Here is a 27,512-nt window from a genome sequence, read left to right as displayed (position 1 = left end):
ATATCATTGTTTTTACAAGCTGCTAAGACTGGTAAGAGTGTGGAAAAACGAGGTTGCCTTACAAAAAATGTCATTTATTCAATCAAATTTCCCAAAACAATGGTTAACAAAATGTGAACGTTTGTACCATTTTTTTTTCAGTCACATTCACCCCAAAACACAAAGACATCAAAATATTGTCTTTCTACTCCAAATATCAAACAAGATACATCATATTATAATAATGATGCCCACATTTGTAGTCTAATCACCTCATTTGGTGTTTTTTATTTGTTCAGTGAGAGAAATCTAGTCTCTGTTGGTCTTTAACGAGTGCATCAAAATCAGGTTGAATGTCTGAGGTGGAGATGTGAAGCACAGCTGACAGATGATCATCAGTCCATTCGGTGTAGGTATCAGATCTACAGATTGGCTCGGGCTCCGGCGCCTGCTGGTGAGGTCACACTATGTGATTGGCTGGACCGTTTGAAGGATGACGTAGAAGTTTGTGGTTGGTCTGGACAAATTACGGAAGTAGTTATCGCGGGATTAGGTTTCGTGGGATTTCATGTCATGTTCATGTCGCGCGCATTGCGTTTTTGTTGAACACAACTTCAAAATAAAAGCAATGCATATTCAGTCCATGCATGAGGTAAAATTAGAAAATACATTTATTTTGTAATTTCTAATTAACCTTACGCGGGCCGGTCAGAATGAATCAAAGGGCCGGATGCGGCCCGCGGGCTGGAAAATGCCCAGGTCTGGTATAGAGTGTATTTCTGATTAGTTTAAAGTGATCTTCATTGAAAAGAACAGTGCTTTTCTTTCAAAAATAAGGACATTTCAAAGTGCCCCCAAACTTTTGAACGGTAGTGTGTGTGTATATATATATATATATATATATATATATATATATATATATATATATATATATGTGTGTGTGTATATATGTGTGTGTGTGTGTGTGTGTGTATATATACACACACACATTATATATATATATATATATATATATATATATATATATATATATACACAGTGGTGCTTAAAAGTTTGTGAACCCTTTAGAATTTTCTATATTTCTGCAAAAATATGGCATAAAACATCCTCAGACTTTCACACAAGTCCTAAAAGTAGATAAAGAGAACCCAGTTAAACAAATGAGACAAAAATATTATACTACTTGGTCATTTATTTATTGAGGAAAATGATCCAATATTACATATCTGTGAGTGGCAAAAGTATGTGAACCTTTGCTTTCAGTATCTGGTGTAACCCCCTTGTGCAGCAATAACTGCAACTAAATGTTCCCGGTATCTGTTGATCAGTCCTGCACACCGGCTTGGAGGAATTTTAGCCCATTCCTCCATACAGAACAGCTTCAACTCTGGGATGTTGGTGGGTTTCCTCACATGAACTGCTCACTTCAGGTCCTTCCACAACATTTTGATTGGCTTAAGGTCAGGACTTTGACTTGGCCATTCCAAAACATGAACTTTATTCTTCTTTAACCATTCTTTGGTAGAACGACTTGTGTGCTTAGGGTCGTTGTCTCGCTGCATGACCCACCTTCTCTTGAAATTCAGTTCATGGACAGATGTCCTGACATTTTCCTTTAGAATTCCCTGGTATAATTCAGAATTCATTGCTCCATCAATGATGGCAAGCCGTCCTGGCCCAGATGCAGCAAAACAAGCCCAAAACACGATAGTACCACCACCATGTTTCACAGATGGGATAAGGTTGTTATGCTGGAATGCAGTGTTTTCCTTTCTCCAAACTTAACGCTTCTCATTTAAACCAAATTGTTCTATTTTGGGCTCAGCCATCCACAAAACATTTTTCCAATAGCCTTCTGGCTTGTCCATGTGATCTTTAGCAAACTGCAGACAAGCAGCAAGTTTTTTGGAGAGCAGTGGCTTTCTCCTTGCAACCCTGTCATGCACACGATTGTTGTTCAGTGTTCTCCTGATGGTGGACTCATGAACATTAACATTAGCCAATGTGAGAGAGGCCTTCAGTTGCTTAGAAGTTACCCTGGGGTCCTTTGTGACCTCGCCAACTATTACATGCTTTGCTCTTGGAGTGATCTTTGTTGGTCGACCACTCCTGGGGAGGGTAACAATGGTCTTGAATTTCCTCCATTTGTACACAATCTGTCTGACTGTGGATTGGTGGAGTCCAAACGCTTTAGAGATGGTTTTGTAACCTTTTCCTGCCTGATGAGCATCAACAACACTTTTTCTGAGGTCCTCAGAAATCTCCTTTGTTCATGCCATGATACACTTGCACAAACATGTGTTGTGAAGATCAGACTTTGATAGATCCCTATTCTTTAAATAAAACAGGGTGCCCACTCACACCTGATTTGTCATCCAATTGATTGAAAACACCGGACTCTAATTTCACCTTCAAATTAACTGTTAATCCTAGAGGTTCACATACTTTTGCCACTCACAGATATGTAATATTGGATCATTTCCTCAATAAATAAATGACCAAGTATCATATTTTTGTCTAATTTGTTTAACTGGGTTCTCTTTATCTACTTTTAGGACTTGTGTGAAAATCTGATGATGTTTTGGGTCATATTTATGCAGAAATATAGAAAATTCTAAAGGGTTCACAAACTTTCAAGCACCACTGTATATATATGTGTGTGTATATATATATATATATATATATATATATATATATATATATATATATACACACACATACATATATATATATATATATATATATATATATATATATATATATATATTATACACAAAATGGAATCATTTGCTGACAGCTCAGTCCCCCCCAGTTCAAAAATCCTATCTGCGCCCCTGGGGGAAGGTAAGTGGCTAAGTCATTCCACCTGCTGTTAATTAATGTGTGTATGTGTTTGTTACAGGGACCGAGCGTAAAAGGAGGGAGAGAGCAGAGAAAAGGGGTCCCTCCCGACCACAACACGTGTGCGTGTTGAGTGAGTGAGTGCTGAAAAGTGAAATAAAGTGTTTGTGTTTGACCATCAACTCTCACCTGCCGTGTTTCTGTGCTCCACCCACATCAGGAACTGCTACAATCAGCAATAGACAAATGATGGTTCTTGATGCAATGCCATCTGAGGGATCGGAGATCACGGGTGTTCAGCTTAGGCTTGTGCCCTTGCTCTTTATGCACCGAAATACCTCTGGACTCCTTGAATCGTTTAATGATATTATGCACCGTCGAGGGTGAACTTTCTAAATCCCTTCCTATCTTTCTTTGAGGAACATTGTTTTTAAACATTTCAATAATTTTCCCACACATTTGCTGACTTGAGCTCCTTGGCCCACTTTTACTCCTGAAAGGCTAGGCCTTTCCTAGATAATGACTTTGTACCAATCATGATTACAATCACCTGTTGTCATCACCTGTTTCAAATGACATCATTATTTAATTGTTTTACCTCATTACCAGGGGTGAAAGTAACTTTTATTTCTTGCTGGTACTATTATTTAGACTCATAGTGTGCGCGCACAGCGCACGCCAACAAATACACCTAATTATTTATTATTGTCTACTTATCAAGCATTCACTAGGACTTCTTATCACTCAGTAGTACTAGTATAGTACTTTTTTATCACACTATCACTCTTTCATCCACCTGTATCAGTTTTTGATTATAAATAAATTGTAAACACATCATTTCAACAACACAATCGTTTTAATAACTTTTTTTTAGCTGAACAGTTGAAAACTAACTTTTCATTTTGGACATTGGACACAGAACAGTGTAACAGAACAGAAAAGTGAAAGTTTTTAGGTAAAACACTTAAAATAAATTCCAAAGAGGCTTGAAGTAGCTGTCCTCATCTGTTTGACAGCGAGCCATGCCTTTTGTTGAGTGAGCAGCTCTCCTTCCTTTGCCCAGCCAAGTCTTTACATAAGGAAGGGGATCCCACTGCTTGCATGGTGGTCCCACTGTGTTGATGAAGAGGTTTGCTGCATTTATTGTTGTCAGTTTGTTTCTATACTCTGTTTGTTTCTATATTCTTAAAGATATCAGTAATTTTTCTCTGCATTATTATTTTCCAGTTGTCCTCTCTTCCTTATCTTATCAAATATATCGTTGTGGTTTTCTGTTGGTGTTTTTTTGGATTCTTTGTATTTTCCCACGGGTGTGTCGGAACGTTTGAGAAAGTGCGTGTGTTCTCAGTGCACGTGCCATGCATTGGTAGCCTAGTTACTCTGCTCGCTCCAACCAGACAGTAATCTAGAATCTTTGCCCCAACTTCCACTCGATTTACGAATTCTGATCAAAGTAATTTTTAAATAGCCTATCATGAAACATTAACATGTTTCTTTATATGCCTTTTTATTTGGGAGACTTTGCAACTAACGTCTGTCTGCTAAAACACTTTGATTACCAGCTGTACACATTATAGCACAAGTTCTGGTTAAGCCATACGCGTGCTGTAGCTCGCTCATTGTTTGTCCAGCGAAACACTGCACACGTAATAGAATATTGAAACATCAACATATATGTTGTTTTTATTTGGGAGACTTTGCAACAAACGTCTGTCTACTAAAACACTTGGGATACCAGCTGCGCACATTGGCGCAAGATGGTTAAGCAGTGGGCTACGCGCACTATCTCGCACGTTGTCTGTTGAGTGAAACACGGAAGGAATTCACTTCAGACATAATTCAGAGACAGGTCCAAACGAGTTATATGCAATGTGTATTGAGGAAAACGTGTTGCTTTTGGTAAAGTGACGTTAGCAGGTGTGTTGTTATGCTGAAAGTGCTTTTTTTTTCAGAGACAGTATATTTTTCTTTCCGGTACGGCCAGATCTTTTAATGGTACACCGGACCGGCCAGGACCGGCTTACTTTCACCCCTGCTCATTACTTTCCCTAAATTGTCCCTGTCCTAACTGTTTTTGGAATGTGTGCAGACCTGAAATGCAAGAATGGATGTCTCATCTCATCTCATTATCTCTAGCCGCTTTATCCTGTTCTACAGGGTCACAGGCAAGCTGGAGCCTATCCCAGCTGACTACGGGCGAAAGGCGGGGTACACCCTGGACAAGTCGCCAGGTCATCACAGGGCTGACACACGGACACAGACAACCATTCACACTCACATTCACACCTACGGTCAATTTAGAGTCACCAGTTAACCTAACCTGCATGTCTTTGGACTGTGGGGGAAACCGGAGCACCCGGAGGAAACCCACGCGGACACGGGGAGAACATGCAAACTCCGCACAGAAAGGCCCTCGCCGGCCACGGGGCTCGAACCTGGACCTTCTTGCTGTGAGGCGACAGCGCTAACCACTACACCACCGTGCCGCCCAAGAATGGATGTATATTATCAAATTAAATGAAACTGACTAGATAAACCATGAAATATCTTGGCTTCATATTGTTAGCCATGAAATACAAGTCAAATTAAATTTAGAAATCACTGCTTTCTTTTTTCATTTTCCATACCATCCCAACTTTTTCTGATTTGGGATCATATTAAGCCAGGAGTGATTTTTCTGTTTGCTGTGTTGTAACTTGCTTTTGAAGTGACTTGCTACAGAAATCAAATGAAGTTAATTATTTAGATGTCCTAAGAATTATTGTTTAAAAAACAACAAAAAACAAAACAAAACATTGCTTTATTTGTGTAAGACCTGCACACTTTGGCAGGTGCACCAGAAGGACTCTTGGGCACACTCCGGACTGTGCAAGTGGACCCTTGCACGTGTGCTGTTAATGACGCACGCCTGCGCATGATTAAGGCGCAATCTGTGCACCTATCCTTGACTTGTGATCAAAATCTGCTATGTCATAAGCGTCCAGCATGTTGGTGGATATACAAAGCAACTCAGATGGCGCTGAAAGTGTGTCTGTAAACAGTGCTGAATTTTCTCAATATTACCATGATTTCAATGGTCCAACGAAAATTTGATACAAAGAGAAGATAGATATGTGTGGTTTTGACCCATATTATTTAAAAAATCAGATTTTTCTGAAGATAAGATGCTTCTACCGACAATTGAGTACTCAGATATCACGTTCTATCTGATTTGGCAGACTTTGTGGGTCAATAAATCTCAAATGAAGGCTTATAAGTCAATGGAAGCCTATAACTTCTTTGTCTCTGGATGGGTAAATACCTTATTAATTAAACCAGTAAATGATGATAAAGCAGTTGTATTTACAAGGGTAAATTAAGGCTTCTTTTGCATTTAGTTTACTTCTATGTGTAAACAGTAGACGATTCACCAACATCAGACTGATCTGTTTCAAAGAAGATAGAGATCAGTTTGGAAATCTTAAATTTATGGAAGTTCCGAAATAATAGTACTTTGTTTCAGTCAAAATTAGCTGACCTGGTATTAATTTCTCAGCTTCAACTGTGGTGTCTTGGATGTCTTTGAACTCCACGTGTGAGCTACCACACATAGCTTCCGCTAATTCAGCTGTCTTCCTCCTTTTTTGAGCTCTTTCGTGTCATTCAGCTGCTGAAAAATCAAGTCTGACCTTGGACAAAACAGCCTGTTTTCTGAGTGGGTGTCTAGTTTGGATTGTTTCTATCATATAATTTTGCTGGTGCTCCTAGAAGCGAAATGGTAATACACATGTTAAAATTATAACTATGACCGAGTGAGCCACGACAAAAGAACGCTCATTTTATAGCAAAATTCTAGCAACACGAAATAAAATTCTTACATGATATTATTTAGAAAGCCTTTAAATCTCACTCGAGATAAAATGATCACTACAAACACGAGTTGTTTTGGCTTTATCCTCAGTTATATCATCGGCAGCCCTGCCGATGTTATTCAGCCATGCTCATCTCCTCACCATACTAAGCTTCAAAGTTTCCTCACCCTCTTTCTGAATCACGGACGGAATTCTAAAAAATCTGAATTTACTATGGTCATGAGTACTGTTATGACCACAACCATACACAGCACAAAGATATGGCATAGCTAAAAGAACACTTAAAGCAGTGGAAACAAAGAGAGTTGTGCACGCGTGACTATAGTGTTTTATATGGAATGTCACTTGACCCTGCATTTCTATATCCACCAACATGGCCGACATCCGGTTTTCTTTGATGTCACTTGCAAGTCAAGGATATAAAGACTGTTTAAATGCATGCTCAGTGCGAAGCATGGAGTTCTGAGTGACACATTACCAAGCCTTATTTTCCCATGTTGACATCCTGGTTTTCTGACTTCCTGTTCCTTGTTTCCATCCTTGCCTGACAATCTTTGTGCCTCACCTGACCCTGTGCTCATTTCTCATTTACAATATTGCCTGCTGATTTGGATTAATTCACCTGTAATCTCCATCCATCCCATCCATATATTATCTGTAGCTGCTTATCCTGTTCTACAGGGTCACAGGCAAGCTGGAGCCTATCCCAACTGACTATGGGCAAGAGGTGGGGTACACCCTGGATAAGCCGCCAGGTTATCGCAGGGCTGACACAGAGACAAACAACCATTCACACCTCATGTTCACACCTGCGGTCAATTTAGAGCCACCAATTAGCCTAACCTGCATGTCTTTGGACTTTGGGGGAAACCGGAGCACCCAGAGGAAACCCACGCAGACATGGGGAGAACATGCAAACTCCACATAGAAAGGCCCTTGCCGGCCGCTGGGCTCAAACCCAGGACCTTCTTGTTGTGAGGCAACAGTGCTAACCACTACACCACCATGCCGCCCTGCCTGTAATCTCGTTTATGATAAATACCTATTCTGCACTTACATCCGTCTACTACCATTCCCTGACAATTAGTATTAACCCACAAAGTCAATACTTGTTTGTCTCCATGATATTTGCATTTTGATGCTGGCATTTTATTCCATATCTCAGCACAAAATTTCCCCAACTCTCTCAAAATAGATAAAGAATATTGGTGAACATCAGTTTTCAGGTCATGCCACGGCTGGATTTAAGGCTGGGCACTGAGTTGACCATTTCAAAACAAACACCTTTTTTCCCCCCCTTGAACCATTCTTTTAGTTTTTGCCTTGTGCTTTAGTTTACTGTCCTGTTGGGACATACATTTTTGCCTGAGAACAGGGGTCTTCAATCTTATCCATGAGGGGCCAGTGTGGCTACAGGCTTTCATTCCAACCAAGTGGGAGACACACTTGATTCCATTTGTTTAATCAGTTAATCTTGGTCTCCAACCAACTGTCAAGTTTGGCTCCTATTTGACTGGAATGAAAACCTGCAGCCACACTGGCCCATTGCAGATAAGATTGAAGACCCCTAGACACAGATTACTGTCTGAATGGAACATGTTGTCTTTACTAATTCTCTTGTATTTGGCTCCATCCGTGCTGCCTGTGCTTTTCCAAGTTCTCCTGTTGAAAAGCAATCCCAGAGCATGACACTACCACCACTGTGCTTGATTGTAGGAAAGGTGTTACTGAAGTGTTGCACTTTATTACTTCAAATGTAACACTTTACTTTTAGACCAAATGGCTCAAAATTTTTTTTCGAAAAACACTCAGATTTTGTCACATGCCCTGCTAGCAAACTCTAGGCATGCCTATTTGTTAACCGTTCTCAGAAATGGCTTCCTTCTGGCCATTCTCCCATAAACGCCAGATCTGTGAAGAACTGATGACATTGTTGAGGTCTGCACAGGTTCTCCTATTTCAGCCAGTGAGCTCTGTAACCCCTTCAGTGTTGTAGCTGGACTCTTGGATCCTTCATTCACAACTGCCTTTCTTGCCTGAGCACTCAGTTTGGCCTGATCTTGGTAGTGTTTTGGTTATGCCACATTTGTTCCACTTTGTTATAATGGATTTCACAATGCTCAACACTTTGCTGATCTTTTTATAACCTTCTCAAGCTTTTTTTTCCCCTTCATCTCATCAACTCAAATTCTCCACAGGCAGCTCTTTGGCCTTCATGACAGCAGGACTGATTTGATATGTCGTTTTAGCTAGGAGACGCATATCCTCCCAAAGTCAGGAATATTTACGTGCAAACACATAGTTGGAGACAGGTGGATTTGAAAATGGTGTACCATGTTGTAACATATTTAGTGTGAGTGCTTAAGAAAAGCAAACAGTCCAAATTTAGACTTAGACTGGAAGGGGAGTGAATACTTAACAACTGGGTTTTGTTTTGTTTTTTGTTTTTAAAACAATTCTCAAGACATCTTAATCATTTATTTAAGTTTATTTATTTTGAATACTTATGAATACTTATCACTTTTTTCATTTTTTAAATTTTAAAACAATTCTCAAGACATCATTTATTTAATTTTATTTCTGTGGAAAGTCAGTTCAAAAGGAGAAGAAAAAAAATCTAATTCTAATGAACTTAAATTTGATGTTACAGCAAAAAGACAAAATAATTAGGGGGTGAATACTTTCTGGCAGTATTGTTTATACTTAGTTACACACACATGTACATGTCTAAACACTGTCCATAAATCCAGTAATATATACACTTATATGGCCAAACGTTTGTGGACACCTGACCATCATACCGAATACACTATGCACTTACTGAACATCTCAGATTTAGTCCTCCTTTGTGATTATAATAATCTCCACTCTTCTAGGAAGACTTTCCACGAGGTTTTCAAATGTGGCTGTGGGGATTTGCCCATTCACCCACAAGTTCTTCCACTCCAAACTTGGCAAACCATGTATTCATGAAGCTCGCTTTATGCACAGGGGCATTGTCATGCTGGAACATGTTTGGATCTCTTAGTTCCAGTGAAAGGAAACTGTAATGCTATAACATACAAAGACATTCTATACAAGTGTGTGCTTCCAACTGAGTGGTAACAGTTTGGGAAAGAACCACATATTCATCATCTTTCATTCTTCTTCATGACCAAGATGGCACCGTGGATGGCTGCTTTGGTGTGTTGGTCTCATCTCATTATCTCTAGCCGCTTTATCCTTCTACAGGGTCGCAGGCAAGCTGGAGCCTATCCCAGCTGACTACGGGCGAAAGGCGGGGTACACCCTGGACAAGTCGCCAGGTCATCGCAGGGCTGACACATAGACACAGACAACCATTCACACTCACACCTATGGTCAATTTAGAGTCACCAGTTAACCTAACCTGCATGTCTTTGGACTGTGGGGGAAACCGGAGCACCCGGAGGAAACCCACACGGACACGGGGAGAACATGCAAACTCTGCACAGAAAGGCCCTCGCCGGCCACGGGGCTCGAACCTGGACCTTCTTGCTGTGAGGCGACAGCGCTAACCACTACACCACCGTGCCGCCCTGGTGTGTTGGCGTTTTGTCTTATTTTGTTTGTAAACTCAGTTCACTGCTGCAATACTTGAATCTCTTTCACCAGGGAAGAGTTCATTAATACGAGGGGAAGAACTCCAGCTGACTTATTACCAACTTTACTGGTGTCATCCGTGGAATTATTGGACATTCTGGTCAAAGATCCACTTCACCTTTGCTCACTCAGTAAGACACTGGAGGAAAGGAAAATGCACTGGTATGCTTGTGCACGCACTCCGCTATCTGCAATATTTCTCTCCAACGTGCTCTCATTGTGCAACAAACTGGAGGAACTCCAGCTGCTGGTGGGGAAAAACAGGGATTTTTCTTTATCTTCCATTTTCTGCTTCATAGAGATGTGGTTATGCAGACTTGTACCAGACTCTGGGCTGCAGCTGGCTGGCTTCCAACTTTTCAGAGTGGACCATAACACAGATCTTGCTGGTAAAACAAAGGGAAGCGAAATCTGTTTTTATGTAAACAGTGGCTGGTGCAGTGATGTCAGTGATACTACAACCTGGAATCATTTTAATTAATTGTAAACCCTTCTACTCCCCCCCCCCACGAGTTTGCTTCATTCATTCTGGTCAGTGTTTACATTCCACCAGGGGCCAAAGTGCAGAACGTGCAGCACATACTGGCCAACCAGATACTGGATGTGGAGCAGACTAACCCGGATTCCCTAGTTATTGTCCTTGGCGAATTTAACAAAGGTAACTTTAGCCACGAATGTCCCAAATACAAACAGTGTATTACAGTGGTGCTTGAAAGTTTGTGAACCCTTTAGTATTTTCTATATATCTGCATAAATATGACCTAAAACATCATCAAATTTTCACACAAGTCCTAAAAGTAGATAAAGAGAACCCAGTAAAAAAAATGAGACAAAAATATTATGCAATCCCGATTCCAAAAAAGTTGGGAATAGAATAATTGAAATAAACAGTATAAACACTCTAGATAAGAACTAGACATAGACTAAACTCTCTCTCTCTCTCTGTCTCTATATATATATATATATATATATATATATATATATATATATACACACACACACACACACATTCAAGGGCACTTGAGGTATAGCAGGTAAACATGAAAGCAGTATAAACAAACTAATAGCTGTTAAGGTGAGGTAGTGCGGAATGGTGCAAATGAGCGAGGTAAAGTGAAATGTGCAGTCCCTGAGTTCAGTGTGTTAATGAACGTTGAGAGTATGTATGTATGTATGTATGTGTGTGTGTTGGGGGAGGAAACTGTGAGGGTGACATGTCAGATGCTGAAGGGGGGGCAGGGGGGTGTGCGAGCAGAATCTGTGGCAGGGGGCAGAGGGGGGAGGAGGGGCAAAACAGGGAGGGAGTTGAGCCTCCTGACCACCTGGTGAAAGAAAACGGTCCTTGAGCCTGCTGGTTTTGGCCCAGAGACTCCGGAGTCTCCTCCCCGATGGCAGCAGACTGAAGAGGCTGTGAGATGGGTGGGTGGGTCGGGACGGAGAGGAGCCGCTGCGTGTGTACGTGCCGCCATCTTGGAATGTCATTCCATATTTTATTCAGAATAGAACATGACATATCAAATGTTTAAACTGAGAACATGTATTATTTAAAGAGAAAAATTAGGTGATTTTAAATTTCATGACAACAACACATCTCAAAACAGTTGGGACAAGGCCATGTTTACCACTGTAAGACATCCCCTTTTCTCTTTACAACAGTCTGTAAATGTCTGGGGACTGAGGAGGCAAGTTGCTCAAGTTTAGGGATAGGAATGTTAACCCATTCTTATCTGATGTAGGATTCTAGTTGCTCAACTGTCTTGGGTCTTTTTTGTCGCATCTTCCATTTTATGATGCGCCAAATGTTTTCTATGGGTGAAAGATCTGGACTGCAGGCTGGCCAGTTCAGTACCCGGACCCTTCTTCTATGCAGCCATGATGCTATAATTGATGCAGTATGTGGTTTGGCATTGTCATGTTGGAAAATGCAAGGTCTTCCCTGAAAGAGACGTCATCTGGATGGGAGCATATGTTGCTATAGAACCTGGATATACCTTTCAGCATTAATGGTGCCTTTCCAGATGTGTAAGCTGCCCATGCCACACGCACTAATGCAACCCCATACCATCAGAGATGCAGGCTTCTGAACTGAGTGCTGATAACAACTTGAGTCGTCCTTCTCCTCTTTAGTCCGAATGACACGGCATCCCTGATTTCCATAAAGAACTTCAAATTTTGATTCGTCTGACCACAGAACAGTTTTCCACTTTGCCACAGTCCATTTTAAATGAGCCCTGGCCCAGAGAAGACGTCTGCGCTTCTGGATCATGTTTAGATACGGCTTCTTCTTTGAACTATAGAGTTTTAGCTGGCAACGGCGGATGGCACGGTGAATTGTGTTCACAGATAATGTTCTCTGGAAATATTCCTGAGCCCATTTTGTGATTTCCAATACAGTAGCATGCCTGTATGTGATGCAGTGCCGTCTAAGGGCCCAAAGATCACGGGCACCCAGTATGGTTTTCCGGTCTTGACCCTTATGCACAGAGATTCTTCCAGATTCTCTGAATCTTTTGATGATATTATGCACTGTACCGTAGATGATGATATGTTCAAACTCTTTGCAATTTTACACTGTCGAACTCCTTTCTGATATTGCGCCACTATTTGTCAGCGCAGAATTAGGGGGACTGGTGATCCTCTTCCCATCTTTACTTCTGAGAGCCACTGCCACTCCAAGATGCTCTTTTTATACCCAGTCATGTTAATGACCTATTGCCAATTGACCTAATGAGGTGCAATTTGGTCCTTCAGCTGTTCCTTTTTTGTACCTTTAACTTTTCCAGTCTCTTATTGCCCCTGTCCCAACTTTTTTGAGATGTGTTGCTGTCATGAAATTTCAAATGAGCCAATATTTAGCATGAAATTTCAAAATGTCTCACTTTCGAGATTTGATATGTTGTCTATGTTCTATTGTGAATACAATATCAGTTTTTGAGATTTGTAAATTATTGCATTCCGTTTTTATTTACAATTTGTATTTTGTCCCAACTTTTTTGGAATCGGGGTCATTTATTTATTGAGAAAAATAATCCAATATTACACATCTGTGAGTGGCAAAAGTATGTGAACCTTTGCTTTCAGTATCTGGTGTGACCCCCTTGTGCAGCAATAACTGCAACTAAACGTTTCTGGTAACTGTTGATCAGTCCTGCACACCAGCTTGGAGGAATTTTAGCCCACTCTGTACATAACAGTTTCAACTCTGGGATGTTGGTGGGTTTCCTCACATGAACTGCTCGCTTCAGGTCCTTCCACAACATTTCGATTGGATTAAGGTCAGGACTTTGACTTGGCCATTCCAAAACATTAACTTTTTATTCTTCTTTAACCATTGTTTGGTAGAACAACTTGTGTACTTAGGGTCGTTGTCTTGCTGCATGACCAACCTTCTCTTGAGATTTGGTTAATGGACAGATGTTCTGAAATTTTCCTTTAGAATTCGCTGGTATAATTCAGAATTCATTGTTCCATCAATGATGGCAAGCCATCCTGGCCCAGATGCAGCAAAACAGGCCCAAACCATGATACTACCACCACCATGTTTCACAGATGGGATAAGGTTCTTATACTGGAATGCAGTGTTTTCCTTTCTCCAAACATAACGCTTCTCATTTAAACCAAATTGTTCTATTTTGGTCTCATTCGTCCACAAAACATTTTTCCAATAGCCTTCCGGCTTGTCCATGTGATCTTCAGAAAACTGCAGAGGAGCAGCAATGTTCTTTTTGGAGAGCAAAGGCTTTCTCCTTGCAACCCTGTCATGCACACCATTGTTGTTCAGTGTTCTCCTGATGGTGGACTCATGAACATTAGCCAATGTGAGAAAGGCCTTCAGTTGCTTAGACATTACCTTGGGGTCCTTTGTGACCTTGCCGACTATTACATGCCTTGCTCTTGGAGTGATCCTTGTTGGTCGACCACTCCTGGGGAGGGTAACAGTGGTCCTGAATTTCCCCCATTTGTATACAATCTATCTGACTATAGATTGGTGGAGTCCAAACTTTTTAGAGATGGTTTTGTGACCTTTTCCAGCCTGATGAGCATCAATAACGCTTTTTCTGAGGTCCTCAGAAATCTCCTTTGTTCGTGCCATGATACACTTCCACAAACGTGTTATGAAGATCAGACTTTGATAGATCCCTGTTCTTTAAATAAAACAGGGTGCTCACTCACACCTGATTGTCATCCCATTGATTGAAAACACCTGAGTCTAATTTCACCTTCAAATGAACTGCTAATCCTAGAGGTTCACATATGTAATATTCGATCATTTTCCTCAATAAATAAATTTTTGTCTTATTTGTTTAACTGGGTTCTCTTTCTCTACTTTTAGGACTTGTGTGGAAATCTGACGTTGTTTTAGGTCATATTTATGCAGAAATATTGAAAATTCTAAAGGGTTCACAAACTTTCAAGCACCACTGTAAATGTCTGACCAGGGAGGAGAATATTTTGGATCACTGCTACACTACAGTCAACAATGCCCATCGCACCGTCCCCTGTGCTGCACTGAGCCAATCTGACCACATCATGGTCCACCTGATTCCTGCATACAGGCTGAAATTAAAGCTGAGGAAACCTGTAGTGAAGACCTCAAAGAAGTGAAACAATGAGGCTGTGGAGAACCTTCAGGCGTGCTGTAGAAACTGGGATGTGTTCAGGACTGCTACCAATTGTCTAGATGAGTACACAGAGACTGTGGCATCCTATATCAGCTTCTGTGAGGACTGCTGTGTGCCATCACGTACCAGGGTGAGTTACAATAATGATAAACCCTAGTTATGAATGAATTTATTTATTTATTTCGGTCAATAACAACAGCAGCAGCAGTATGTACAATACAAGCCAATTTAGTCACCACAAACACAACAGTTCTGTGGCTGACCGAAAAGAGTTTAGGCTGAAGCAAAGCTCATAAGTGCCTAACCCACAAATCACTTGCCCTACAGGATGGTCCAAAGAGCCATTCAAATAAAATACAATAATGAAAAAGAAATAACCATCATTTAAATAAATATAAATTTATAAATTTATATATTTTATTTATATAGATAAATCTCTCTCATATAACACACAAAAAAGATTGAAGAAAAAAGAAAGAAAAGATATTAAGCAATACTTATTTAAACCTTTAACTATCCATACATTCCTCTCTATACTTCTCAAGTATGTTTTTAAGCTTTATCTTGAAATGTGCAACACTTTTCCTCTCTTTAATTTCAATAGGTAAACTATTCCACAGCTTCACCCCACATACAGATATACACATACTTTTCAGCATGGTATGAACTATTGGCTGTTTCAAGTTCCCTTTCCCTCAAGTGATACCCCCCTTCTCTATCTATAAACATTTTTTGAATATTGCCAGAAAGTAAATTATGTCTTACTTTATACAGGAATTGTGCAGTTTTGAAATCAAATAAATCTCTAAATTTCAGTATTTTTGACTTTAGAAACAGTGCATTAGAATGTTCATGATATTCTACATTATTCACTATTCTTATTACCTTCTTTTGCATAATGTATATTGACTGCAGGGTACTTTTATAGGTGTTGCCCCAAAATTCCACACAATAAGTCAGATATGATAAAAAGAGAGTACAATACAATATGTGCAATGATTTATAGTTCAGAATGTGCCTTATTTTACAAAGAATCCCCACTGTGCGTGCTAACCTGGACCTGACATACTTAATATGGGGTTTCCAGCTAAAGTTGTGGTCGATTATTACCCCTAGAAATATATTCTCATATACTCTTTCCAGCTTTACACTATCAATCATTATTTCCACCGGTGTGTCCAGATGTTTATTTTGCTTACCAAAAACCATAAATTTTGTTTTGTTTATTCTTAATAATAATTTAATTACATCAAACCACAGCTTTAGCTTTCCTCGTTCTTCCGAGACTACCTCCAATAGCTGCTGAAGGCTCTCCCCTACACAGAATATGTTTGTGTCATCCGCAAAAATAACATCTCAATATTTTTGAATATACAATATAAATAATTTTGGTCCAAGAATTGACCCTTGTGGTACACCACATGTGATGTCTACAGTAAGAGAGTAGACTTAATAGCACCCATCTGAACAAATTGCTGTGTATTTTCAATGTAACTTTTTAACCAATTTTAGCCCTGCCCCTCTAATCCCCTACCTTTCCAATTTTTGTAGTACAATTTCAGGATCAATTGCATCAAACGCTTTCTTCAAATCTATAAAAACACCCAATACATACTTCTTGTTGTCTACTGCAATTAACTCTTCTACTAGTTCCATTAAAGCTATTGCTGATGATCTGCTTGTTCTAAAACCATACTGACTGTCATTAAGCAATTCAATGAAGCTGTCCAACCTTGCAACAAAAAGTTTCTCTAGTATTTTAGAAAACTGGGAGAGTAGTGAAATTGGTCTGTAATTGTTAAACAGATAAGCTCATACAGCTAAGGTTGCAAAAGGAAGAAGCATTCAGAAGTGGGGACAGGGACAGGTTTAAAGAGTCTAGGAATCAGACTCTTAAGCTTGAAAACCAGATCAGCTCACTCCAAACTGCATGCTTAAGAATCATCCTTGAGATAAAGAATGAAGACCATGTGTCCAATGAAGAAGTTTACAAGCGAAGAGAATCAAAGTTTCTCTCTGTCCTTATCATCGATTGTCAACTACGCTTCCTTGGCCATTCCCTACGGAGATCCACAAAAAAATCTTGTGTCAAAAGTATACGCTATACTCTCCAACTAATGGGACTACATCAAGAGGAAGACCAAAGTTGCAAATCAACAAGTCCATATCTCAACTGCTGTGTAATGAACATGAGATGAGTTCAGAAGAGATCAGGAATGGTTCCCAAGACTGCATTGGTTGGAGAAGATTCACCAAGGCTGCTTGCTGTTGTTTACCCCAAGAATGACACAACTAACAAAGAGAGGAATAGGTTTAGCAAGGCGGTGAGAGAAGCCAAATGACTGTACTCTAAGAAACTCCAACACCAGTTCTTAGCCAACAGCCCCACACTCTGTTAATGACTTGCACCTGGCCAACCAATTGAATGAGTTCTGCAGTCACTTTGGAAGAGCAGTGGGACTGTCCTGATATCATCCCCTGTGACTCCACATTCCAGCTCCTGCCCAGCACCCCCATCTCTACTGCTGCCAGGCCTTTTCTACAACCTCTCAATTCCTTGTATGTGAGAACGTACTTGGCAATGGATTCTGATTCTCATATGGATCTGAGGGTCAGATGTCCACTTTTGGTCATGCAGTGCATGTTCCCATTCGTAAAGCTAATTTGAATGTATGGATTAATGATAATGCATCCATTCATTCATTTTCAGAAACTGCTTTCTTCAGATCAGGGCTGTGGTGTAATGACACTAAACATGTAAAGTTACCCCATTGTGATGTTTGACGCGAACATTACAGCTCTTGACCTGTATCTGCATGGTGTGAGTCATTGCCCTGCTGCCACATGATTGGCTGATTGAATAACTGCGTATGATGTGCAGCTGTTTCTATTAAAGTGACTGGTGAGTGTATATCTTACCTGTATAAATATTTTCTATCCCTCAGTTCATCTTCTCCAACCCCCTGAGCAATGAAATAATCGTTTTTAATTCCCAGGATCTTCCCCCAAAACAGGACTCGGTTGAATTTGTAATTTCTCTTCAGGAGGAGGAGAGAAGTGTGTAGTGCTGCTCTCTGCTCGGTGCTCAGGGTCAGCCCGTTCCCACACACTAAATCCAATGAGTACAACAAAGTGCTGGAGTCCATCTCTGTTACCTGATATACAGATTTGCATATAACGATTATAAAAATCTAACGTGGTTAATGAGATCACGCTAGTTTGGAACCTTCTAGTCATAAGCGTCAGCTCAGGGTTGCTACGGTAAACAAACGTCTTGGATACTAGTTGCCATAGCAACACGACACGCAAACGCGTTGAGAAGGAAACAGCAGAGTTTGTTTTCAGCTGTGTGCAGGCGCGATTTTAAGGGGTGGCAAAAGGTGGCAGTTGCCACTGTAAGAATGTGTCTTGCCACCCCAGTTGCCCCCATATTTTAAAAATAATTATTTATTAAAACACATTTTTGAAATTCAATTATCTGTCTACAGAGATGCTAAGCCCTCATCTCTACCTACCGTTATTTCACACCCCACCCCACCCCCGGAATTTTGAAATGATTTCACCCAGAGAGAGACGTTCTGTTAGCATTACTAACAGGTCAGCCTAGTTCGCGTTTTCGCCTGTGTGCTATTCAGTTTAGTGATATACTTAATTTGTTTCTTTAAGTTTTACGGAAATCGAGGATGAACACCTCTGTATAAGTTTGAAGTCTTAAGTAAAGATCCACAATCTAAACCGTTCGCTGTCTATTTTTTGATACATCGCTAGGGCAGAATAGTTCCATTCATTGCTTGGGAATATACTTTCAGAAAAGATGGTTTAGATGCAGGGGTGAAAGTAAGCCGGTCCGGCCTACCACTAAAAGATTTGACCGTACGGAAAAGAAAAATATACTGTCTCTGAATGCACTTTCAGCATAACAACACACCTGCTAACGTCAATTTACCAAAAGCAACACGTTTTCCTCAATATACATTGCATGTGACTCGTTCTGACCTGTCTCTGAATTATGTCTGAAGTGAATTCCTTCCGTGCTTCACTCGACAGCGTGCGAGATAGTGCGCGGAGTCAGGGGCGCCGCTAGAAATCTTGGGCCCTATGAAAGATTACAATTTAGGGCCCCCCGGTAAAATTTTCAAGCTCAAGCAACTGAATTTGAAGTCCGTTTTTGGCTGGCACTTCTACTTTACTATGCATGTGATCAGCTACCTAGCAAGTTTAAGTGATACAATTATTTGGGAAATGAACATTTTGAATGCAGAACTGTCAGAATTAGACTGAATAGACTGTTGCCTTAAAAATGATATATATGGAATATATATATATATATATATATATATATATATATATATATATATATTTTTTTTTTTTTTCTTTTATGAGCAACTATTATTAGGCCACTCAGTAGCCTATGGAGTTCATTCAATCCAAATGTTTGTGTTGAGAGAAATTGCATGCATCACTGTATGGATTTATAACATTTTGTATGTGCATTATGGATACTCCAGAGCCCTCCAGCAAACATCATCAATAATCAGGATTACAAAATGTATTCCTTTGTTTCCTCCATTTATTGACTTATTGTATGTGATCAAATGTATGCCTTGATGAATAACTACACTAGTTTTTTGATGCAATTACATAGTGCACTGCAAGAAATCCACTAAGTGTTTTTGGTTTCTTTTAGGCATCACACATTTATTAGAAAACACAGCAAATGTTCAAATATTCAAGTTAAATACTTAGCAACAGTATCAATAAATCCACACATGAACAATAGCAATGATACCTATGACCACAGCTAATGTGCAAAATATTAAAGTTAAATACTTAACAATATCAACAAATCCACACATGAACAATGGCAAAACATCTAGACTTAATTATACAATAAAGATACCTATGAAAAAGGTGATTTTTTTCACACACAGTGTGATATCCGGACTTCATAATTCATCACACCTGTTCCTGCTTAGCAACTTCTAGAATGTACACCTCTGTTGCGCACATAGAAAAACTGCCAGCTGCTCTAAGCTGCGCTAATAGCGGCGCTGTGCACACACGGAGCTACACATTTCACGTGTCCCGCTCCCAGAATCAGACTGTACCATTAGTAAAAAGGGTGGAGGGGTGAAATGACAATATCATAAATAATTCAAGAAAAATGTTATAGCAAATCATAACCATGTATAATTTGCATATTTTAACAGATAAAATGAAATACTTTATTTCAAAAACTTACACAAGGCAATACTATTAAAATAATATAAATATCCCTCACAGGCCCCCCTGTCAGTGCCAGGCCGTTAGAATCGTCCTAACCTTTCCCCCCCTAGCGGCGCCCCTGCGCGGAGCCACTGCTTAACCATCTTGCGCCAACGTGCGCGGCTGGTATCCAAAGTGTTTTAGTAGACAGACGTTTGTTGCAAAGTCTCCCAATTATAATCAAAAACTGATACAGGTGGATGAAAGAGTGATAGTGTGATTTAAAAAAGTACTATACTTGTACTACTGAGTGATAAGAAGTCCTAGCGAATGCTTGATAAGTAGACAATAATAAATAATTAGGTGTATTTTTCTATGCACCTGGCGACTTGTCCAGGGTGTACCCCGCCTTTCGCCCGTAGTCAGCTGGGATAGGCTCCAGCTTGCCTGCGACCCTGTAGAAAAGGATAAAGCGGCTAGAGATAATGAGATGAGATTTTTCTATGCACTTTATTTTCTTTGAGCACTATGACTCAAATAATAGTACCGGCAAGAAATAAAAGTTACTTTCACCCCTGTTTAGATAGTTGAATCCGTTTTCCTTGATGGTACAATAGCTCAATACATATTTGACAAGATGACGTGATTGTGAGTCTTTCTTGAGCGTAAGTAGATTTCTACGATTTGCACAAACTGCTGCATCGACAACCTATGCCCCCCTCAACCTATGCCCCTCCTTTGCCACTCTAAGGAAAAATCTCTGGAGCCGCCACTGGCTGTGTGTAGGATTTTTATTTTTAACTGCCGAGTTGAAAGCTTTATTTGACAAGAGAGAAATTAGTGATATCATGTCGCCGAATGTGTGTATATTCTTGGGTTTCTGGCTTTCCTTTTATGACTTGTGTGCACGTTAGCACGGAACCCGAGAAAGGCCCTGTTTGCAATAATTTTAATGCCGTTTTCTTGTGATAACAAGTTAATTTATTGGTTATTATGAAATTTATTAATTATTGTTGAATTAATTAACGTTTTTCAAATTTATTCAATTTGTTTTATGTAGTTACTGCATTTGTTTTTGTTCATTTATTCTTTTTCTTATTGATTCTCTTAGAAATTACAAGGCTGCACGAGTACCACAATGGTCAGATTACCTTGTGTCTATTCTACACCAGGAACCGCGGGTAATCCTCTGAACCCAGTTCCTGATTGAGACTGGGGACTGGAATTATTCCCCATGAATGAGGAATTCCCAGTAAGCACAGGTCAAACTCACGGTGATTAAATGGGCCGTCTCATCCTTCCCTGAACCCAGGGACGTCGGAAACATTTTTATTGTTTGGGGGGGACACACTGGCGGGGGTCTGGGGGTCCTCCCCCAGGAAATTTTTAATTAATTAGATGCCATTTCCTGCATTCTGGTGTATTTTTAACAGGTTGTTAAGCACCTAATTTTACCTACAAAAGTCACTTAATTCAATGACTATTTTAGAGACTCAACAATAAGTCCTCATTCAACTAGTCCATATATTCATCAGCCTGTTTTTAAACCCACTGCTCTGCCTAAGATAATGAGATGAATGTGACACAATTTATCACCAACAATGACTTTATGGGTGCATTTTACTTTTTATTTTGTGTTTCCTTTTTTATTTAGTTTTAGATGCAACAACACAACATGCCAGTGCCAAGCAATAGTGACACTCAACTGTATGTTTCAAAATAAGAATATTCATAATTTCACACAATGAACAGGCATGACATGGCATCATGCAAACTTCATAACACAAAATCACAGTGTCAAGCAACGGTGACACACAAAAAATAACTTCACACAATGAACAGGTACAATTTTGTTAACCACCAACAGTGACTTTAGTGGGTGCATTTTACATTTTTCCAATTTAGTGATATAACAAAAGTGACATGGCATCATGCAGTCTTCATAACACAAAATTACACTGTCAAGCAATGACACATAAAAGATAACTTCACATAATGAACAAGTGCAGTTTTGTCAACCTACGTACATGCAATGGTGGTACTACAGTAACATTTACAGATCCCATCTTATCTCATTATCTCTAGCCGCTTTATCCTGTTCTACAGGGTTGCAGGCAAGCTGGAGCCTATCCCAGCTGACTGCAGGCGAAAGGCGGGGTACACCCTGGACAAGTCGCCAGGTCATCACAGGGCTGACACATAGACACAGACAACCATTCACACTCACATTCACACCTACAGTCAATTTAGAGTCACCGGTTAACCTAACCTGCATGTCTTTGGATTGTGGGGGAAACCGGAGCACCCGGAGGAAACCCACGTGGACACGGGGGCAACATGCAAACTCCGCACAGAAAGGCCCTCGCTGGCCACGGGGCTCGAACCCGGACCTTCTTGCTGTGAAGCGACAGTGCTAACCACTTACACCACCGTGCTGCCCCATTTACAGATTAGTATAACAAATAGATTTATAGCTATAACTCCTTCTTACATTGGTGCCACCACAATTTCTACCACTTCATAACTTTTATCCCCCTTTCCTTCACAATCCACCTGGAATAACATCCATCTCTCTCCATTGCTTTCCTTTCTACTATTCCTTCCTCATATTCCCCATGATTTCCCATGTTACTTTCCAGAAAACTGGCAAAGACCAGATAAAACAAGTTCTTCCTGCTCAGATTACACAAAGCTTCCAAACATGTGCTGCCTTTTGTCATTTAGAGAGACAAAAGACTGGCAAATGTCCCTCATGTTCACCTGATCAGGTTTATCTTGGTGAATGTGGCAGACAGCTACATTGTTCAAACGTTGCTGTTTCATGGAGGAGCGAAGCCATGTCTTAAGCCTTCTTAAGGCACTAAAGCTTCTTTCAGCTTCAGCTGAATAGCATGGCACAACAAGAAGTAGCCTGACCAAGACCTCTACTTGTGTGAATAGAGCACGTACCTCTGGACACATAGCTCTGAGAGTCTCTGCTACTTCGGTAACTATGTTGCAAGGATACTGCAGTTTAAACATTGCCAGCTGTACCTCTAATGATTGCCGATTTAATTCTGGGTAACAACTGACAACATCCTCCACCTTTCCAGAGATAAGCACCCTTTCTAGCTTACTGAAAGTATGGAAGCTGTGCTGGTCAAATCGCTCAGCCAACTGCACATCAACTGCATCTAACAGTTTGAAGAACTCAATTCTGAAGTACTCTTCAGTGGATGTTGGTTTGAATGCAGGTGCATTTCCTGTGTAGCGTTTTGGGGGTCTGCAGATATGGGGCATCTGGATAGGCTCAATGTCTAACTCGCATATCTCGTCACAAACAGTTGTGTAAATCTGATGAAATTTTTCATCAGATTTCTTCACCTGAATTGTTTTTCTGACACAATCAACAGCAGCCAGCATCCCTGGGACACTAGCAGTCTTGCTCTGAAGGGAGCAGTTCAGACACTCGAGCTCTTCAAGAACTTGAGAGGCTAGAAAAAGACCAAGTAAAACCTGCCCTTTCTGAAACCATTCCAAGAGTCCATTGCTGTTGTGCATGTGTCAGAAGAGCCTGATGCAGCCATTTCCTCAAGACTCTGCAAAACCTCCTCATATTGTCCTACCACTGCCTGAATGGCTGTTACTCTCATAAGCCATCGCGTAGGGTAGAGGGGCTTGAGAGTTCTGAAACTCACCTCTTTGGACTGGGCAACCTCCTTAAAAATGGTGTTGTATTTGCTGGACTGATGGTATAGGGTACCAAGTTTGTGGACTAAATCCAGTGCATCAGTCACAACAGGGCATGAGCTACAGGCTGTCTGAGTCACAAGGTTGACACAGTGAGGGCCACAATGGACATAGAGAGCTAGAGGTTGTGACTCTCTCAAAACAGCTTGCACTCCTTTAACTCAACCTGCCATATTTGCAGCCCCATCGTAGCTTTGCCCTCGTAAGGAGGACAAGGGCAAGTTCAACCGCATAAGAACATCAGTGGCCACCCGAGCCAAGTCCTTTCCTGTAGTAGATGACACTTCATAAAGACCTATAAAGTCTTCATGTGGTAGAAGGTCACCATCTACATAACGGAGGCATATGGTCTCTTGCTCAGATCCTGAAATGTCTTGGACTCCATCCATAATGATGGAGAACTGCAATGTCGGCAGCTCACGTAAAGTGCTTGAAATGGTCCTAACAATAGTACAATAGCATTGTGGGTGACTCCACCCATCCCAACCACCACTTCTTCAGCCTCCTGCCTTCTGGGAGGAGAATGAGAAGCCTCTGGGCGAGAACCAGCAGACTGAGAGACAGCTTCATCCACCAAGCCGTCAGGATGCTGAACTCCCTCCCAGGCCAGTACCCCCTTCCCTTAATACACAAACCAAATGTCACCAGCCACTTTAATGAACTGTAACAAAATTCAATTGCACTATGTTAAAACTGTTTACAATACTGTCTATATGTTTAAGTTAATTGCACTATATAAAAACTGTTTAGAACACTGTTTACACTTTATACATATCTGCCATATTTATACTTACACTGAAAATTCTGCTCATACTGCCATATTTATTTATTTATATTTATACTGATAATTACTATACTGTCAGACTGCTGTTCCCGTTTACATTGTTCATTCTGTTTATATTGTCATTCATCACATTTAAATTTATACCGTTAATTCTGTTCACACTGCCACATTTGCACTTTCTGGATTGCCACTGTCTTTTCTTAGATAGCTTTAGCTTGTGTGTAAATACCCCCCCCCCCCTCGGTTTTTTTCCCTCTTTTTAAAGTTTATATCTTGTACCTATATTTTATATTTCATGTTTATTACTGTTTGCACCGCGGATAAGAGGGAAACACAATTTCAATTCTCTGTATGTCCTGCACATATGGCATTATTGACAATAAAGTTAACTTGAACCTGAGATTTGCCACAATATTCAAAATCTCATTTTGAATTTCTGGACTTGTGTAGTAGTTTGTGGGCTTACTGAGCCATTACTTTAGCACATCATCCTCTTCAGCTTTATCCTCAAGTAGCTGAATAAGGTTGCCCTCATCACTTTCATGGCCACGTTATGCTAGACCCTGGCGAGCAAGAAAACGAATCGATTTAATTATTTTGAGCAAGCGCAATCTTGCCTCTCTATGCTGCTGCTCTCTAGCTGTGGATAGCTGAGTTTCAACACTTCTTTGTTGGTATGTGTATGATGTGATGGCTACTTTGTGTGCTTGACTCTGTTGGTGAATTGTAAAATTTTCTATGGCTTTTTTTTTCAATTTTTAAACCCTGTAGACACAAAAGCTTCATCCATGGATTTTGCAAGTGGGCTATTCTGTCTTTTGAAGGCTTCCATGCAATAAAAACTTTATTTTAATAAAGATTTAATACTTGTCATTTTTAGGGCATACCTAACAACGTGTTTTCTTTCTCTCTCTCTCCCCCCCCCCCCAATCTGTCCCTCTGAGTTACATGTTGATCCTGGGATTGAGATGCTGGCCTCTTCTGCCCCTCGGACCTGCTTGATCCATCCTGGTGCCCTGTGTCTGGTCGGAGTTTTATCGCCCCACTCCTGTGAAGGACGGCCCCATGAGGACAGTTGAGGGTTATACCTGTTAAAACTGTTAATATTATAGTCAGGCTGTCTGTTGTTGCCCAAATGAGGATGGGTTCCCTTTTGAGTCTGGTTCCTCTCGAGGTTTCTTCCTCATGTCGTCTGAGGGAGTTTTTCCTTGCCACCGTCGCCACAGGCTTGCTCATTGGGGATAGATTAGGGATAAAATTAGCTCATGTTTTAAGTCGTTCAAATTCTGTAAAGCTGCTTTGCGACAATGTTTATTGTTAAAAGCGCTGTACAAATAAACTTGATTTGATTTGAAAAACAAAACACACCATCTGTATTGGGCACATAATGTAGCCAAGGATAGTCCCTAAACCACCTCTCCTGAAACTTTAGTGTCTTATTCGGAAGTTGCTGGTGTGGAATGACTCTTGGGTCAGGCTGATTCGGCTTGATGTACATCACTTCCTGGCTCTCTCCCTCATGTCTCTCAGATTGGCTCTCACTCTCATCTCTTTCGGAATTCCTCTCTTGAATATCTTCATCAGAAATGCTCTCTCTCTGCTCTCAAAATCTCTCCCTCCCTCTTCTCTGTCTAATGTCTCTTGCTCCTAGAAATTAAAGTTAACATTAAATAGGCCTATCATTTTTATACTGACAAAGGTAAAATAAAGCTCAGTTTAAGCAGCTCTAAATCAGGGGTCTCCAACCTTTTTTCCTCTGAGAGCTACTTTGATAAAATCAATGTGGCCTAAAGCTACTCTACTATTATTTTACATCAGTAGCCTATTGATAGTCCTAGAGATAAATATTGCATCCACAATGCAAACACTCATCTAAAGTGTCATCTAAATTTGTGAGGAGAAAAAATATTTTCTGACCTGGGAAAGAATCTTTTTGTATCAGACAGAGCAGGATGTTTGAATTTGATTTCATAGCAATTTTAACAGGATTAATACCTTTTGTGACTATGTTATGAGAGCTAATTTACTTATTTACTGAAATGTATTTATTTGCTACCTGTTGGAGACCCCTGCTCTAGATTATGCCTTTAAATCAGTAATGTCCTTCATGAAATTTACATACCGTAACTGACTGGGATGCACTCAAAATAAATACTGATTTGAGTATACATTTTAGATTTGTACTTTTAAAGTGAGTTGAGCCCAAAATGAGACTCTATAAAATTCTGAGACGCATTTCATTAACTGCCCAGCACCCTTCATCACTCACCTCAGCAATAGAACTCTCTCCACTGTCCCTACATGCTGACCCTGGCTCTGACTCACTCTCAGTATCAATAGCCTATGTCAAGAGAGACCAAGATGGATTAAGCATTGTTTTTTTCTATCAACAACTGAAATAAGTGAGCTTTAAAAAGTCAAGAAAATAGCAGGAAATAATAAATAAGAAATTACATATTCTTGTTTCATTAGTGGTTGTGATCACCAATTGTTTTAACCCAATGGTCTTCTCATCATGTAAATTTTAAAAATTAAATTTGTCGGACTATAAACCAAGCACCGTTTTATGCAGAAAATACAGAAACTCTAAAATACTAAACTCCCAATAAAATTTTTGGATGCAATCATTTTATACTTGCTGATAAATATACTAAACTCCCAATAAACTTTTCTGATATGATTATTTAATTCTTGCTGATATTATGAATACCAGCACGTGGCGCTCTGAGCACTATAATAGGCGTAGCTGACACTAGTAGCCTAAAATAGGCTACAGAAGTATTATATTCTGGTAACTGGTCACTCACTGTATGCAATTTCAAATCACAACAGGGAATCAATAAATATCATCAGAGCAGACTTGACCTCATTCTTGGCATT

General features: G+C 40.2%; 1 protein-coding gene across 2 annotated transcripts in view; it reads right to left on the bottom strand.

The window, feature by feature from the left end:
- LOC132870041 (radial spoke head protein 9 homolog) overlaps positions 1 to 18,060 on the bottom strand; it is a 73,829-nt gene extending 55,769 nt beyond the window's left edge. For both annotated transcript variants that reach the window (XM_060903583.1, XM_060903584.1), the window contains exon 1: positions 17,834 to 18,060. In XM_060903583.1, the coding sequence (XP_060759566.1) occupies positions 17,834 to 18,060 (227 nt within the window). The remainder of the gene's footprint in view (positions 1 to 17,833) is intronic.
- Positions 18,061 to 27,512: the final 9,452 nt, after the last annotated feature.

The sequence above is a fragment of the Neoarius graeffei genome, chromosome 21 (assembly GCF_027579695.1).
Source record: "Neoarius graeffei isolate fNeoGra1 chromosome 21, fNeoGra1.pri, whole genome shotgun sequence".
NCBI lineage: Eukaryota > Metazoa > Chordata > Actinopteri > Siluriformes > Ariidae > Neoarius > Neoarius graeffei.
The sequence above is the reverse complement of the archived record's forward strand: the minus strand, read 5'-3'. Positions and strand labels throughout refer to the sequence as shown.